The 17,085-nt window shown below is 43.9% G+C and overlaps 1 protein-coding gene across 11 annotated transcripts in view; it reads left to right on the top strand.

Annotated features, from left to right (window-relative positions):
* Nucleotides 1-14,190, top strand: part of MAP7D3 (MAP7 domain containing 3) — a 1,453,570-nt gene extending 1,439,380 nt beyond the window's left edge. For all 11 annotated transcript variants that reach the window (XM_069612805.1, XM_069612807.1, XM_069612812.1 and 8 more), the window contains one exon: nt 12,683-14,190. In XM_069612805.1, coding sequence (XP_069468906.1) covers nt 12,683-12,690 — 8 coding nt within the window. In that variant the 3' untranslated portion in view covers nt 12,691-14,190. The remainder of the gene's footprint in view (nt 1-12,682) is intronic.
* The last annotated feature ends 2,895 nt before the right edge of the window (nt 14,191-17,085 follow it).

A 17,085-nucleotide genomic window follows, 5' to 3' on the forward strand; every position in this document is an offset into this window, starting at 1 on the left:
GTTACAGGCACTTTCAGTTAAGCCTCCCTTCACTGTATTTCACAAGGACAGGGTTGTCCTTAGAGTTCGTCCTTCTTTTCTTCCGAAGGTAGTGACGGAATTTCATTTGGCCCAGAAGGTTGTTCTTCCGGCATTCTATCCTCCTCCGCATCCTGGTAAGGAAGAGGAGAGGCTCCATAGACTGGATCCTAGGAGAGCTTTAAGCTTTTATGTTTCACGCATGTCCCGGGTCAGAGTGGATGATCAACTCTTTATTGGTTACGCTGGAAAGCATTTGGGGCAAGCTGTGACGAAACAGACTTTGTCTCGCTGGATTATTTTGGCCATCTCGGAGTGCTACCGTTTGGCGGGTAAGGACCCACCGGCTGGCTTGCGGGCCCATTCTACCAGGGGTATGGCTGCATCTACTGCCCTGCAGAGGGGTGTTCCTATTCGCAACATCTGTGATGCAGCCACCTGGGCTTCAGTACATACATTTGTACGTCACTATTCCCTTGATTCCATCCGAGCGCAGGATCCGGCCTTTGGCAAGGCGGTCCTTTGCTCTGCTATTTGATTGGCTATTCTACATTTTGATTCTAAATTCTTTCCCTCCTCCTTGCTTTGGTACTGCTTTGGGAGTCTGTCATAGATATGGAATACGTCGGAGGACCCAATCCCCTCGAAGAACAAGTTACTTTCTTACCTGGTAACGTTCTTTCGATGGGATGGTCCGACGACGTATTCCATATCGCTCCCGCCCTGCCTTCCCCGCTACAGAATTTCTTTTGCGATTGCAGCTTACGTTCCGCAAGGCTTTGTGTCTGACTGGCAGTTGACTTATGTCACACGTTCTGGGGGAAAAAACTACAACTGAGGCTATGGGCGTCGTGCGTCCTACTTATCACATCGGATGACGTCGGAGGAGGTCCTCGACGACGGCGCATCGACTTCGACGCAGGACGCAGACGCCGAAAAAGTTTCCGAAGCAGCACAGCTGTGGTGATTACATGTCATAGATATGGAATATGTCGTCGGACCATCCCATCGAAAGAACGTTACCAGGTAAGAAAGTAACTTGTTCTTTTTACTCAATGGTAATTAGGCAAACTGGTAGCCTTATTTCTTAAGGTGTGGAGATCACTATTTCTTTGCTTTTTTAAAGTTGCTATCTGGTCCAAATTAAAGTCGACATCCAAGGGGTTACCCTTATCCAGGGAATTCTCCACTAACGAAAACAGGTGCGTGTGAATCATTTTGATGTTTATTTCGTTAATTCTTTCCACATTACCCAGCGAAAGAGAGTCCTCCTGGCACACTAGGAGATCCCTATTCACCAAAAACACCAATTTCCTACACACTGAAGGATGCCATTTGACAGAGATAGTGTGCCTATAACATTCAGTCAAACGAGCTGGTGCCGAGACTTTATAAGCATCAATCCCCATATGAAGACGCGAGGACAGCATGTGATGGTCGCTCGGACCCAAATCTAAAATTAAGATTGGGTCACGCAGGCCAGAACACACTCTATATGCGAGTAGATAGTCAATAAGAGACGAAGCTGCGCCACAACACCAAGAGATATTGGAGTGAGGCGCCAATTGTATTGGGTAGATGCCCCATGTTTCAAAGAAGCTTACCAGTTGCTGTCCTCTATGATAGGCTTGTTGTGCATATGAAGAGGAAAGAGAGGAGGGACGTAAAACATTGCGAAGTTGCAGATATGAATTCAGGTCACCTCCAATCACAATTTCGTGAGTAGGACAAGTAACAGAAGCATGGCCCAAAATCCGATCCAATTCCTCTAAGATCAAGTTCAAAGAGACTGCCTTAGGATTCCAGTATATGGACAATAGTAGCAAAGATGGGACCTTGGAATGTTCATGCGACAGCTCCACCAATATGCATGAATCCGAAGTGTCCAATATTGAAGCCACTGCTTTTAGGCCATGATTAATAAGAACGGGAATACCCCCAGAAGGGCGGCCTGCAAGGATACGACGAGCCGGAACAGAAAAACAAGAGTACCCGTCTAGCGTGATATCGCTTAAAGCCATCGTTCCTGTAAGAATAAGATGTCTGGTTTCTTATCAGGCTCAACCCGTTTATGCCATACTCTGAGGTTGCCTAAGCCACAGCAGTTCCAAGAGGCAACGGTCAGACTGGCCAATTATGAGCCAAGAGTAGGCCCTATGATGGCGACAGCCACTCTTAACAGGGGTTCCAGCCAAGATAGACCACTGAGTGCTTGGGTAAGCGAGGCCAGTTGGATAGTATGTCACATTGTTTAGGCAATTGAAATCGTGATGTGGGTTTAGTACTTGCATGCCAGGGGAGTGATTGGAAGGGTAGAGAGGGAACAGGAGACTTATAGGAGAGAGTTAACTGCTTGTAACATTGAATCTGCACTAGAATAGTCTCATTAAAATGCGTAAATAATTTGGATGCACCCACACAAATAAGTTTCCCCCTCCCCACCGCATGTGGAGTTAGTGCCTCTCCCAACATTTGAAGGGTTAGCCCCCCCCCGAAATGAAGGTTTTGTTGTGCCCCTGTACACAAGCGCACACACCATTCACCATAGAAACACCCAGTCATCCATACATTTAAGTGTGCACCCTTTCACCATACACTCACACAGGCAGCCACCTATACATTTAAGTGTACACCCTTTCACCATGCAGGCACAGCCACCCATACATTTAAGTGTGCACCCTTTCACCATACACACACAGGCAGCCAGCTATACATTTGTGCACCCTTTCACCGTAGACTCACACACGCACACGTCATGGAGTTGAGGGGATCCCATTAACTTCAAAAAGAAATTGGGGCTCATTACGGGTCCAGCAGTAACCGTGCTGGTGCTACCGGTGGGTTGCCGCCGGACCCGTAAAAAATTACTTGCACCTGACTTCCCGGTGCCACCGTGCTATTTCGAGTCCAACAGCTGGGAAATCAGGTGCTGGTAATTTCGTTAATCCACAGACTCCATGGGAATGGGGACACGGAAGCACCTGCACCGTTGTTAACGGTGCCGGTGCTTCCGTGATGGGTCTGCCTACAGTGGCTGCTGTGCCTGCAGGGTCAGACACCAGGCAGACCTGTAATATGCCGGTCCGGAAACAACAGTGCCTGTAAGCTTACCAGCAACGTTGTTTCGCGACTGGCATGGTCAGAATGAGCCCCATTGTTTCTTTTTTAAGTCACTATAACTTCATTAAGAAATCATTTCAGTTAAGGACCGACCCATAACCAAAATAATTTCTTTATGATGGCTGAGTGACTTCAAAAACAAACTATTTCTTTTGAAGGCATAGGGCTCATCACCCCCCCGCCCCCACCCCATGACATGGAGGCCTCAAGCCTAGGGTCTTCCATGTCATGGGGTAGGTGGACCCTTGGACTTCAAAAAGAAAGTTTCTCTTTGTAGTCGCTCTGCCTTCATAAAGAAATGATTTTTGTTACAGAAATGTTCTTTATGAATGCAGAGTGAATTTCAAAAGAAACTTTTTTTTTTTTTTTAGAAAAGAATATTTTCATTTCTTTTTTTTTTTTTTTTTTTGACTGGGTCCCCCTACCATGACATGTGCCGACGGGGCCCCCCACACCGCTGGCCCCACCGTGCTGCGGGGGCCCCTGTTACGTCAGTGCAACACCTACTTCCCGGGGTGGTTAACAGATGGGGGTGCCCACAGGCACAGGGAACAAGTATGGGGAGGAGACTTCAATTGTTACTCCAGCCTCAGCTGGATAGATCGGATCCCAAAGAGCGTAGCAAACCGCTGCCCTCCAAATTCTTGAGCCGTGTAACCTAGACCTTAATAGACCTCTGGCGAGAGAGTAAGGGTGTCGATGGACTACTCCTTTTACTCCCATCCACATAGCACATACTCCCGCATAGACTGCTTTTTCTGGGGAGGGAACAGTTTCCCCAGTTCCGGGAAGTCGGATACATGGGCAGAACGTTATCGGATCACGCCCCCCCTAAAGGCCACAATGACCTGGGGGAGGAGGACATGCACATTTACCACCTGGTGTGGGTGCAGCGGAAGCACTGTCAGGTGGGGCTGTGCGGGGCTGAACTCCCCTGTACAAGGGTGAACCGACAACATGCACAGGAGCATCTGGGGAAAGATGATTATGCACACCACATAAACATTCACGGGGAAGGGGACAAGGCGGGGCGACTCTTGTCCTGGTCTGCTTAGACGGGAACAGCCGTGGAGTCTGGTGTGGGTGCAGAAGGAGGGGTCTGACACAGGTGGCATGCTTGTTGGCATAAACATTTATTTAGTCAAAATGAAGAGGAAACCTATCTCTCCCTAACTCTTAAGCGGAGTGTTCCTGCCTTAACTAATGAACTATGGATTCCGTCAGAATGTCCAGGTAAATTAAGAGTCCACCGTTGTGTGTCAAAATGCCTACTTATGTCCCTCACGCTTGTAGCTAGTACTAAAGAGCTAAAGGATCTTCTTGGTCCAGAGGAATGGCTCCCTTCTGTTGGACAGTGATCTATGGTTTCATTTGCAGATGGGACCTTCGCCTGAGGACTCCCTTCTCCAGGTCGAAGTTCCTTTCCGAGAGACAAAAACAAAGTTCCAGCTTGTATTGTTGTAAGGTTCCCAGTTCAAACTAAAAAAGGTAAAGTTGCAAAAGGTTCCAACTCAGCCATCATTCCTTATTGCCCATAGTTTTCTCCACTATTGAGTCACTATAGAATGCTTCTCTTCTCCAGGTATCTTATTCTCAATACTTTCACAGTGCCAGGGGATTGACTCCCTTCCCTGGTCCTTCCTTGGCTTTGCTTCACGGTACACACAATCAGGGGGTATGGCATCCTTCCCCTGATCTCTCTTGCCATTGGGGTACACAACACCAGGGGGTATGGCTTCCTTCCCCTGGGCTCTCTCAGTCTCTTTGCCACAGTTCACGAAGGCTGGGGGGGTTGACTCCCTTCCCCAAGCTCTTTATTAAAGTTCACTTTGGCTGGGGGATTGACTCCTTACCCCAGGCCCGCCTCAGGCTTTCGGAGGCAGTTGCAATTCCAGATGGAATACCTCCCTTCCCCTGGCTTAGATGTACCAATAAAATGTCTCCATTCTCATCTTGGTGTATTCTCACAGTTCCACTCCACGTGGAGGTATGCTTTTCTTCCCCTTGTGTTCCTTTTACCCTGTTTTACTGGTCTGTAAGTAAGTGTGTGTCCCCGACCCCTAGGATTCTGCTGCTTTCCCTTGGCAGAACTGATTCACTTTCCTGCCAGGTGCTGCGCCCAACAAGAGGATTCATAGTGCTCTTCTCAAATTGGTGTGGGCCCCACACCCGTACATCTTTCTGATTTCTCTGTTAGGCCTGGCTCACCCCTCTGCCAAGTACTTTGCCGAAGAAGAGGATTTGTGATGCTCTTCTCTATTTGGGGTGGGTCCCAGACCGGTCCTCCGTATTCCAAAGACCCTTCAAGCATCCTGGCAACAATGGTACCTGTGAGGGCCTTGCCTACAGTCTCCGGGTGGTGTGCAGCCTTGTCATGTCTCTAGTCGGGCTTCTGCAGTCTTCGTTCACCTTTCCGTATGCTGCGGCAGCTTCGCAGCACCCTGTTTCTCGCTGGCAGTTGTGTCTGCCTCTGACTGTGTTGTCCAGCGATCTTTGTCGTCTGGAGGTTGGCTCGCGTAGTCTTCTGGGCTGTCTGACCTCAGCAAACAGTAAGTGAACTTCCCAGCATGTCGTTAAGCATCCCAGACATTGTCTTAGAGTTCCTCTGCTTTCCGGCTCTCACAATCCCGTCTCTTCCTGGGATGACTTCTCTCTGGGTTCCTCCAGGGAGGATTGAACACTGCTTGAGTGCCTCCTCACTTGTTATTATCACATATTGTCCACATCGACTGGAATTCTAACTTTGGTTCTGCGGGGGCGTTCCTCATGGCTCTGCACTTTTTCTTCATCCCAATATTGACGTGGCCTATCTTTGGGGTTGTGTTATATACCCTACACAAATACATGGAAGTGTGGGGTACTAGTGTGCCCTGAATGAGGGAGGTTGTGGTGCAGTGTCGGCATACCGCATTCTTCCTGAATAATCGTTCCATAAGGGGAATCCCTCCCCATGAGTTCCATCCGCTGAGTACCACCTGCTGAACACCACCTGCAAAGGGACTATTGGGTAGCAGCCTCATGGGAAGGGGCTTCCCCTAGGGGAGAAGGTACAATATCTAAGGATTCATCCCACATGTCATTTGCTCCACTTCTCTTCTATCCTTTGTGTCCCATTTACTTTTCACAATTATATCTCACATTGTACCTGTTTTTCTCCTTTTCTCTCCCTCTCTCCATGTGGTCCCTTTCCCGTTGTCAGCCTGATTTCTTTCATCCTGTACAACCCCCACATATCCTGTTCATTTCTTGGTTTTATATGATGTTTTAGAAAGGGCATTTGAAGGCTAGTAGGGAGGTTTCCGGTGCAGGTTCCTCAAGCTCTCAAAGGTCAGTGAGTTTTCATTACCTGATCCAGCAACTAAGAGGAGGAAATGGGATCTGGGGTAGATGCATAAAGTAGACTTTGGATTGTAGAGGTTCAACCTCCCCTTGGACAAGTCCATTTTAGGCACTCTATTTGGTCCTTTGTAACCAATTGTGTATCCTGGGGCTCCTAGAACAACTTTCCAATAATGTGAAGAATATATTACAAGCACACCAAAGTTCAATGAATTTAAAAAAGACAAGAAGGAATAAAAGGTAAGGCTGCATGAAAATTCATGCGTTTTAAGAAACACATCATTTTATTAAGTAATGTGACAAAAATTGAGAAAACTAACCAATGTGTTAGTCCACACCAAAATAGAAGAAAAACTTTAGATAATTAATTTCAAGACATTATTAATAGAAGTAATGTATAAATACAGAGCTATCATAAAGGAAAAACCCATTCATTCATCCTCATTGGTATGTACCATACACAACATCAATTAAAAGAGAAAATGAAGAGCTTACTGTTCAACAGGCAATAAAACATTTTGATAAACAATATTACATGTTTGGGGAATTTAACCTCCAAATTCTTTGAATGAAAACAGAGTCCAAATCATATTCAAGATGTACAAAGGCTGGCCGACATGGCATGGTTTGACCACCAGATGTGCTATATTTCTTCATGCTAATGGTCTTCCTCAAGAACAGAATTAGTGTGTGGTCAATTGTATCACTTAAAGAAAAGGAGAAGGAAACATTTTTTAACGTCTCTCTGATCTTACAATGATCTACACAATTGATCTATTGTTATCCGCACAGATGTAAAATATGTTCCAAATCGTTTAAATCAATTAACATTATAGCTTCCGAAAAAATAAGGGGGCAAGGGCATCAAAGGATGTTGGTGGTATGCCGGTGGTAATTGCCCCAGGATGCCGCCTACGCAATTAGCATTGTCGCTACTTAGTCCGGCGCAATTAGTGCCGGATGATGAGTAGTGGCATAGCTGTAATTCCCCATTGGGTCCATTGGACCCACTGGGGCTGGCGGTGCTATTAACACCGAAAATGCCCTCTCTGCTGGCAAATTGGTCCTTTCAGGGCTATACTCGTGATTGACCCATCCTTTCAATGCAGCGGTAATAGTGTTCCCTTAGCATTTAAGGACTAAGGCCCAACTCGTGATAGAGCCCTCAAATCCCTAGATACAATTCAAGTAATCATTACATTGCATTATTCATGTACTTCAACACTTCAAATCATTTACATGAAGGGAGTCATACATTCTCCAGATTATATCAGCAGTGTTCAGATTACCATATGTAATCAAGCAAAAGACAACTGTTACAACTGGTATGTTTCTGGTACCAGAGTCGTGGCTAATCTATAGTAAAAAAAACATTTTTAAACAGGGTCAGGGGAAATCATTGTCCAAGAGGTTTATTAGCTAATAGTAAGAGCTGAAATGGGAACATTAGTATTCAATTACCTATTAAAGACAGTCCAAAAAGAGCAACGTCTTCTTTTGTGTACAATGTAAAGTCCACCAAAATTGATCTGGATATACCTTCATGTAAACAGATATATCAATAACTAGAAAGAAATTCTGCAAGATTATTTTGGCAGTCATTAGCACGCTCATTGAAGTAACCTAAAACAACTATTTCTGAATTCCACGTTGTGGTACTAAATTAGATGTAGCACAAAGTGTTTGTGTACTTATGTTCCCAATGATTTTTCACTGGAAGGGTCGGAAGGCCTAGAACAAAATGTAACGAAGGGATAATAGAATATATGCTACGTTAAGGCATATTGTAGAGTGGAGAATATTTAATCAATGGAAGTGAATGCTGAAACTATTCTATTCTAATCTGAAAAATAGGTTATTAATGCATGGGAAGGAGGCATACCCTATGTGTAACAGTGTATCAAATGGTGTTATTGTATTCATTAGTATTGTTCATATAGAATAACCAATACATTCAAAAAAGATATTTGGGGTATCGCTTACCTTACTTGGAGACATTTGTTTAGGTTTGGTGTCCGCATGCAAAGAGGCAGACGCGATTTTGTAGCCCTCATAATGAGAGTTCAGTCATGTAGCAAAACAAAATGGAGGCTCCCTGCATTTGTATAAGAGTGTCTTGTTCTGTTCCCCTGTTATCATGAATTCTCGTGTGTCACTGATAGAATCTGGTGGCTAGAAAAATAACTTCTAACTTTGTAACCAGACTTTTCTGTTGAAACATCTCTATGGCAAAACCTCTATGCTGCTGCTCAGCAGGGGTGAAATTCTTTCTTGGTGTGTTGACACGTGTTTAAGGAAGGAGAGGAAATGTATTGTTTGGTGTGCATGCTATGTTATAGTTTTGAAACTTGATGTTCTAATGGATGGTATCCTCCCACAGATTCTTCATCTGTGATATGTTCCTTGCAGGTTCCACTTATTATGGGCACTTCATCAAAAGTTGTCGCTATGGGACATTGTCTGAATCCCTTGAGGCGTGCACTCCAACACCAGGGGTGATGTCTGTGGGTAAATATGTCTTGCCCTACGCCCCATAAACTCAGTACCTTTTTTTTCTTTATTCTCAATACACTTCATGGGCGCAGCACTCGCTTTCTTTGGAGAAACAACGTGACAATTTCGCCAAAATGTCTGCTCCCAAACCAACGTGGTTCAAGGACTGTGCAGACTGCAAGGCCAAAATGTTACTGAAGGACCTTTACTGCATATGTTTGTTGGGCCCAATACGACATCATACAAAGCAGATTGTGTCAGTTAACCCCGAAAACGGTAAAGAAGTGATCCTCATAATTGGCATTGGGGCGCCCAGCATATAAATCACTGAACGCCACTGCCTCAAAACCGGCATCCTCAGAGATTTGCAACCTGTAGGGGGCTGAGAAGTCCAGAGAGGCCTAAGAAAAGAAATAAACAGTGGAAACTGTCGCAATCGAGAAGCAAGCCCCGTCACTTTTCCTCGTCATCTTTGCAATATGAGATTTCACAGAGACTCCTCTACAAGTGTTCTTTTAAGTTCGCTTATGCAGAACAGTGGGAAGATTTTTAGTTAAAAGTGTTAGAGATGTTTAATAAAGTGTCTTGGGTGGCTTCGCCAATGGTAATGCAAAAACATTTGGATCCCACTACACCTTCCAAAGCGTCAGTGAGTCCATAAAATCTGGCTCCCGCACGCCCAAAGTCTCAGGGGCAGTGTCCGATGCTAAAGCCCCTCAAGTAGGGTCAACAAAATTACCCCTTCTATGTTAGACACCGGCATGGCATCCTTTTCGTAGGATCCCTTGATGTCTAGGATGGAATTGAGGTACGTCCCCGAGACTAGAGCAGAATTTAAAAAAATCCTTTCAGTCAATATTTGATGATGACAGCAATCTGGTTGCCTTTGGGCTCCAACCCTTCCATGGGATGCAAACAGACCTCCCTGAAGAATTCATGTTGGACTTATCCAGGCTGACTGATTTGGCTAGTGACTTGAGACACGTGTGACCTGGAAACTTCCCGGGAACTCGACCTAATGCAAGTATTCCCACTTGAAAGAAACATGCACAATGGCGAAAGTCTCAAAGCGCTGGTATCGCGGGCTCCTACGAGACTCGTCACTGAGTAAGATTTAACTGATATCCTTGACAAGGGCCCGCCTAAGGAGTCAGTCCGCTCTTTTCACATGACGCTGAAAGACACAAAACCTGTGTTCACCACCGGCTGTAAACAAAGAGCTGGTCAAAAGAAAATATATATAGGCCAGCACCAACAGGCACAGAATTTCTGTCTTAATTTCATAGCCCAGAGAGCCTTGTTCAGGCAGCCACATGCAGATATAAGTCGGCCACGCTCCTGACCCTCGTTCCAGATAAAGACGGAAAAAACATCTGAGCCTTGGCTAAAAAAGTCTTGGCGTTGGGGAATATGGCGCTTAAAGCAATATATGCATCATGCACAAAATTAGCATATTTTGTGGGCAGTGATCTCTGAAGCAGCGGGCCAAATGCCTGAAGTTGAGATAAGGGATGGATTCAATGATCTTGTCTCTGACGGAAAGGGACCAGCATGTCAAGCTCTACAGGTGCGGCTCGATCCTTGACAACAGACATGACGTTGATTGCCGTAAAAAGGGATGCATTATGCATCCTTAACAGTTCCCCGCCTTTTTCCTTCTGTGCTCAGCCTGTGAGAGGGAACATGCATTAAGGTGCAGGGCAATCGGAACCAATCAACGATGGTTAGCTTGCTGTTTGCTTACCTCGTTTTTTTTTCTCAAAAACAAAGTTAGCAAAAACCAGGCAACTTGATAACCAATTGTCCGTGCCCCAGCGCATTCATCTCTTCCTCATGTCATCGGCACCTAGAAGTGTGACAACAGTCTGCAGTTGAGACCCATGAACTTCCTAGCGGATCAGGCTGGGAGGGCGGTGGAAATCTGGGGGAGAAGAATCCATTACAGAACAATACTGGTAAGTAATTTCTCCTTCAATGGATTGAATTGTCCCACAGATTCCTCGTCTTGATAGACTCCCAAAGCAGTGAGAGTCTAAGATGAGGTATCTGCGGGAGTACACAACCCATTAGCAGAACACATTACTTCCCTTGAGTATTGTTCTTTCGGATGGATGTTCCTCACACAGATTCCTCGTTGCCTTCCTGTACTACCTCTCTGACGGAGAGCTCCTATGATTTCTTGGCGATTCATGGCTGAGCACTGGGAGAAAAAGAAAAAAAGAAAAAACAGAGGTCACGGGCAACAGTGCAAGCTATATGTATGGACACCAATGTCACATCTGGCGTTGAAGGATATGGACAATGGAGTTGTGCAACTCCATGCTATCCATCAGAAAGAACATGAACAAAGGTAAGTAATTTGTTCTTCTGCACTATTCTCTGTGATCCACAGTGCAGGGTTGGTTTGTCTGGGACAATGAAGATTGTAAAGAGTGGCGACACAGTCCTTTGAACAACTGCACACACCAGGTAATGTCACAAATGGCTTGTATTGCAATTATAAAGAGAATGTACTAAAAGACAAGCATAGGCAACATTTGCTGTGGGTATGCTTTGTTCACCCCGTTCTCACTAGCCTGTTCCCAATCCCTATAACTGTGCCTTGCCTCACTTCTAGTGTAAGTATGTGGTTTCCAGTTTCATTTAGCTGCTGGCAGATCTTAGGGGTAAAACACCATAAGCATGCGCCTCTGTTTCTGGCTGTCCCCTGCTTTTCCTCTTACGCTCTTGCACCAGATTTTGGAGCAGGACCAGCTTTCCAGCTCGGGTTAAATTTCAGCACCCCCCTGTGATCGATACTGTTATTTCTTTCAAGAGGTTCCCCTTTAAGAGGAACTCTGAACTCCTCATAATGACTCACAAACGAATTTAGCCAGGTAAAGTGGGCAGTGTCTTGGGGATGGTAATAATGCCTGTGATAATGGCACATCTCCAGCCATGATCTGGGGTTACTGAGATACAGATCATGATCATCTTGCATGGAGCGATCTAGGAGTTATACAGGAGAGTGGTGAGTGAGAAGAAGCAATGTGTATAAGATACTCTAGACATGGACTGTGTCAACAGCCTTGTCTATCAGGATGGCTAAGGGTCTATTGCTACGTAAAGCCTCAATGTCATTTTGATCTGGCAGGGATATTATTTTGTAAACGTTGTGGCCCTTTAAGAGGAACCACACACAGTTTGGCAAACAGACATTCAACCTGGTTGTTGTTTCCAGTAGCGCTAGGTGCCGCAAGTATTGGTGAGTTTCTTCTAAACCAGAGCAGCTAGACCTTTACACCATCATGGATTGTTCCTAGAATTACAAGCATCCTCCCATTGCAATCCATATAGCTATGATTTCCAAAAAGTAAACTGAAATGATGCTCACCAGTTGACCTGTATAAACTCTTGGTGCAGTCCTGATGACCCAAGCAAACAGAGTAGATAAGGATGTTCATGGCCTAAGGTCATTGTGAAAGTGCTCTTGTGATCATCCCCCCAAGGCAGTGATATGTTCACTGTAGACTGTAAGTCCTTGCTGGAGAACCTTGCGTTGGCCGCACTTGTAAATTTGAATGCATCTGAACTGGATCATGCTTTTCTCTAGGGATGTTTTAAATCTACAAAATGCGTGATTTATAGATAAAATGTTTTTGCACAATATTCTAAATCGCAAATGTTCAGCTACCATTGAATGTTGTTAACGGCATGCATCTTTTTTATACAGATGTTTGACATGACTGATGTGAAAAACTCTACAATTGCACTTTTGCTATCTAGTGCTTCATTAAGTGCTGAAGGCCGTGTTTTGAGAAGCTGCTTGGTTACTTTGGCCAGAATTCAACCTTTCAAGATAACTGGGAAGAATGAGATGTCTATGAATTTACATCTTGAAACGTGAACAAAGGAAGATTGTCAGCAATGGGATGTTTTATCTTTCATTTGCACTTTGGCTACAATTTCTTGTTAAAAATAACTGTTCCCTTATTACCTATTATCTGGTAAACTGCAAGACATTTCTTTTTCATATTGGAGCAAGTTAGCTTATGGCGCACCATTTTCAATTTTAATGGAATGCTGTACTTTGAAGGCTGGTTGAAAACTGCAAACTAATTCAATGTGTGTTCTGTTTTACCAAAACCCTCATACATGCTTAACCGTAATGTTTTAAAAAAGAAAGTAATTTGTGTATTTTGATGTTAAGTTTCACATTGCAGTCGGTTCACCTAATATGAAAATACTGATAGTTTCAAGGTTCCTACTCAGTTTACCACCACTGTTTGTTGTAAATAAATGTTGATACTTGTTTTGACCACATCCTTTGTCGTTTTACAATATATGCCAGCACATATGCACTAATATCCCAAGGGAATAATGTCCATTTTATATGTTTGTCCTGGTGTAGTTAGCAAATGTATTTGTGTAATATCTTTTTTCCGGTTTCATATATTTAAGTTATACACATGTAAGTATTATTTTATTGTGTGTACAACAGTATTAGACAATGGTCTTGTTTGTTTTTAGTTATTCTAAACTGGCATTTTCAGTTTTTCATCTGTACTGTAGTCCCTGCCTCCAAACCCAAGTCTTTAAGTGACACATTGACTTGCTTTTATAGCATGAAGACATTAACATATTACCATTACAAACTGATGCTAGTTATAGTGCAGATTTATGATTGCTCTTATGTCATCCATCTTTGTGTATTTAAATCGTTATACGAATGCCTCCTTACAGTGGCCATCACTTTGTTCAGTGCAATCTGAAAAACGTGTGTGCAAACACTCGGGATGAAACAAAAGCTGCCCCTTTCTCTGCAGTTTTTACCATAGGAAAGGCTCTTCTTTTTCGAATTCATGAGACCATCACCACTCTGAATTAGGCTTAACTGTTTAGTCTAGCGCAGTGCCTTAGGTAAAGATGTATTTTTGTATGAAAGCAGTATAATTCTGGCTAAGACAATCATTCTAACAAAGAAATGCTACATTTGTCAGTGCAAATGTTATAGTTGAAAGCTTGCTTACTTCTGTTAATGTAAATATGTATGCACTGTTAAATAAACTTTGCAACTTTAAAGTGTTTATTTATTGTAACATGATTGATTCATGCTTCTTTACAAAACATTCCCTTTTTGCTTGAAAACGCTTTGAAATGTAAACTGGTCAAAGTGTATGACCTAGAAGGAAAGTTGATGATTGCATACGTGTTTCATTAAAGTTTAATATGTATTTTCAATTTTTGCACTTTATATTTTACTCATCGATCTGTGTCAAAATATTCTGTTGTAATTGTCTGAATTACTATGCACTTTTAGCACCAAAACTAGGTATTCTTTTCATTATTTTTTAATTCCTTTGATTCTGTGGTTCTTGCTGTAACACAGTTCAAACACCAATGCTCCACTTATTTGGGCAGGACTTTGGTGCTTATAAACTGGTTACTCTACGGCTTTTGGCCTGTTTCCCTCTTCCCCTACTTGTGGATATGACATAAGAAAGAGGGAGTTGCTTGCCAGTGGAAATTTTGCACTGGAATCTATTCGTAATGTGCATATACATTAAATTCATGATTAGTATATCTTTGAAGGAAAGTATGAATTTGACGCGAATGTCCTTTCATTTCAAATTGAGTAGTGTGAGGGGTCAGAAATGTGAGTTGGACAACTTTTTAAAGAGTTTTCAATTGTTGCCATATTGTTAAATAAATGCCTCACTATCCCTACCCTCATGAGGATTTCCCAACCTAAAAGAAACTCAAGGGAACACTCTAACCAAGGGATATCTAACCCTCGCACTTACACAACAATCAAAGCAAAAATAAATGATATGGCAATTCAACAACAAAATGTAACACATAACCTGCTTCACAATGTGATCAATGTCTCTTTTAATCTGGGCAAAGTCCCTTCCCCGGACACAAACAAAGGGTTCCTCCACAGTTCAATGGAAAAGCAAAGAAATCTGTTGTAACACAAAGTTCTGATATAGGTCTCCACAGTTTTAATTTACAATGTTGCGTTGTTTAAAGTATCTTGGAAAAGAAAGTCATACGTTTCTGGAATAAGAACTGTCTCTTGTTTGTAACAACAACTAGTTTGATCAAGGTGGTTCACCACAATTGTATCTGCAGAAAGAATTGTAATTTTTCTTCAACCAGCTTTCACAATTCTTCCCCAAATGTCAAAACTCAACATGTTGTTTTCTATTAGTACCACTCTTCAGCACTTGCGCCTTCTACTACCTGGTTTATACTCTCACCAGGTTTCTTCTGGGCAATCACTTCTTGCCCTACGGGTATACCCGCCTGCTCGTTTACTTCCTCAGCACCACAACATAAAAGTGCTTCAATGGTAACTTACAGATAAGAATAACAGCAACTTCAAGAGTCTTCTTTGGTATTGCAATGTTAACAGCTTTCAGGGAGCAGAACATTCACATTGAGCCATACCAGGATCTGTCTACAATCGATGGTCATCTCCCTCTGGATGGCTTCTTCCAGAAGGACAGCCTGTTTGCCACCTTTCTTTTCCTTCTGCATCAATAAAAAAAATGGTTGGGATAAAGTATTTTCCTGCTTCTGCCTTGGTTGTAGCAATTTGTTTAAGTCAACCACAGTTATAGATGTCCCAGAACCTGAGTCGCAACCTTGACAACCCTGGGCTTTTGTAACATACCCTTCTTGCGTTTGCCAATTTCCTTTAGACTGATATTACCTGTTCTTTAATGTATCTGTGCTTGGGTATCAGTGTTATGCCTGAGATTCTAATAATGACACCCCACTGGGTTGTTGGTGTTTGCTCAAGCTCATATATTCAGTTGTAGGGTTCTGTTGATTTAACTTCAGCCACGTTTATCCATTTTTAACAGTATGCTATGCGTAATGCTCGTTAGCTTGCTTTTGTAAATTGTCAGCAGTTCTATATTCAGAACGCTCATTAGCTTGGTTTTGTACGTTTTTTTTCCAACGGTTTGGCACTCGTAACGCTTGTTCTCCATCATGGGGACTGGCATGGATTCACATAGTTATGAATATTCCCTGTTGTCAGGCTTGGAATCCTCGGTAAAAGAAAGACAGGTTTCACTTTCATGTACAAACTGAATTTCTCCTTTAAACCAATCACTGTCCTCTGGATCATACTGCCACCATCCAATGACAGTCCTCTCCCTAAACCCCTCCTTTGGCAGCCATCTTTCCAATTTTTACTGCACGCTCCAGTGTTGGGGTCCTCGAGTTTGCTCTGCGAGCTACTTCTGCATTTATTCATGTTTTCGATAGAAAAAGGTTGTTTTTTTTGTTCCAAAAGAGCCTTTGTGCTCTCTTCTCCATTTGCCGACAGCAAGGATCCGTTGTCGGTGAATTTCGGCGCCCCTCAAGGGTGAAGATCATAGAAGATTCCAGAAGGCCATCGGGCCTACTTTGCTCCCTCCGACCATGACAGAGGAAAAGGAGGGAAGGTCCCTCTTCAAGCCCTGCACCAAATGCGGGCTACGGAACTTGTTTGTGGAAGACAAGCACCTGCAATGCATCTACTGCCTACATCCAGGCTATAAGGAGGTGGAGTGAGAAATATGCCTTGGGTTCTTGTTATGCTCACCTGGTTCCCACGGGGGCGTCGACCGGAACTGCGCCGCTGTTGTTTCCACCAGCCTGACGTGTAGCGCCGAGATGACTGACTGGACTGGCCCGCTCAGCCTAGTTTGTCTGGCTCGCAAGAATATTCTTCTGCAAAGGAGAAGAGGAATTAACCACTCGTGGAATTGAGTGTCAACCCACCTTCCACACTCCCGTTGTCTTCCCACAGATCACTCTTGATGTCCCCTCCTTAGTCTCACCTGATGGTTTGGAAGGATAAGCTCTCCATCCTGCGTCGACCGCAGGGGCGCGTTGATGACCAGTTACTTCACTGGCGTAGAGGAATTGGTGAGTTCCAGTATTGACTCTAAAGTCCAATTGTTCATAAGAGTTCAAATGTGTAACGCTCACCTGGTTCCCACGGGGGCGCTGGTCTGGTCTGGATTGCTGTGGCCTCTTCTAGCGTGATGCGCAGGACCCGGAACACCGATTGGACAGGACCTCCAAATCGTACTTGCCTGGCCCGTAGGAATATCCTTCTGCAGATGTGAAAGGGGA

This window comes from Ambystoma mexicanum, chromosome 5p (assembly GCF_040938575.1).
Source record: "Ambystoma mexicanum isolate Mex_15411 chromosome 5p, UKY_AmexF1_1, whole genome shotgun sequence".
Classification (NCBI taxonomy): domain Eukaryota; kingdom Metazoa; phylum Chordata; class Amphibia; order Caudata; family Ambystomatidae; genus Ambystoma; species Ambystoma mexicanum.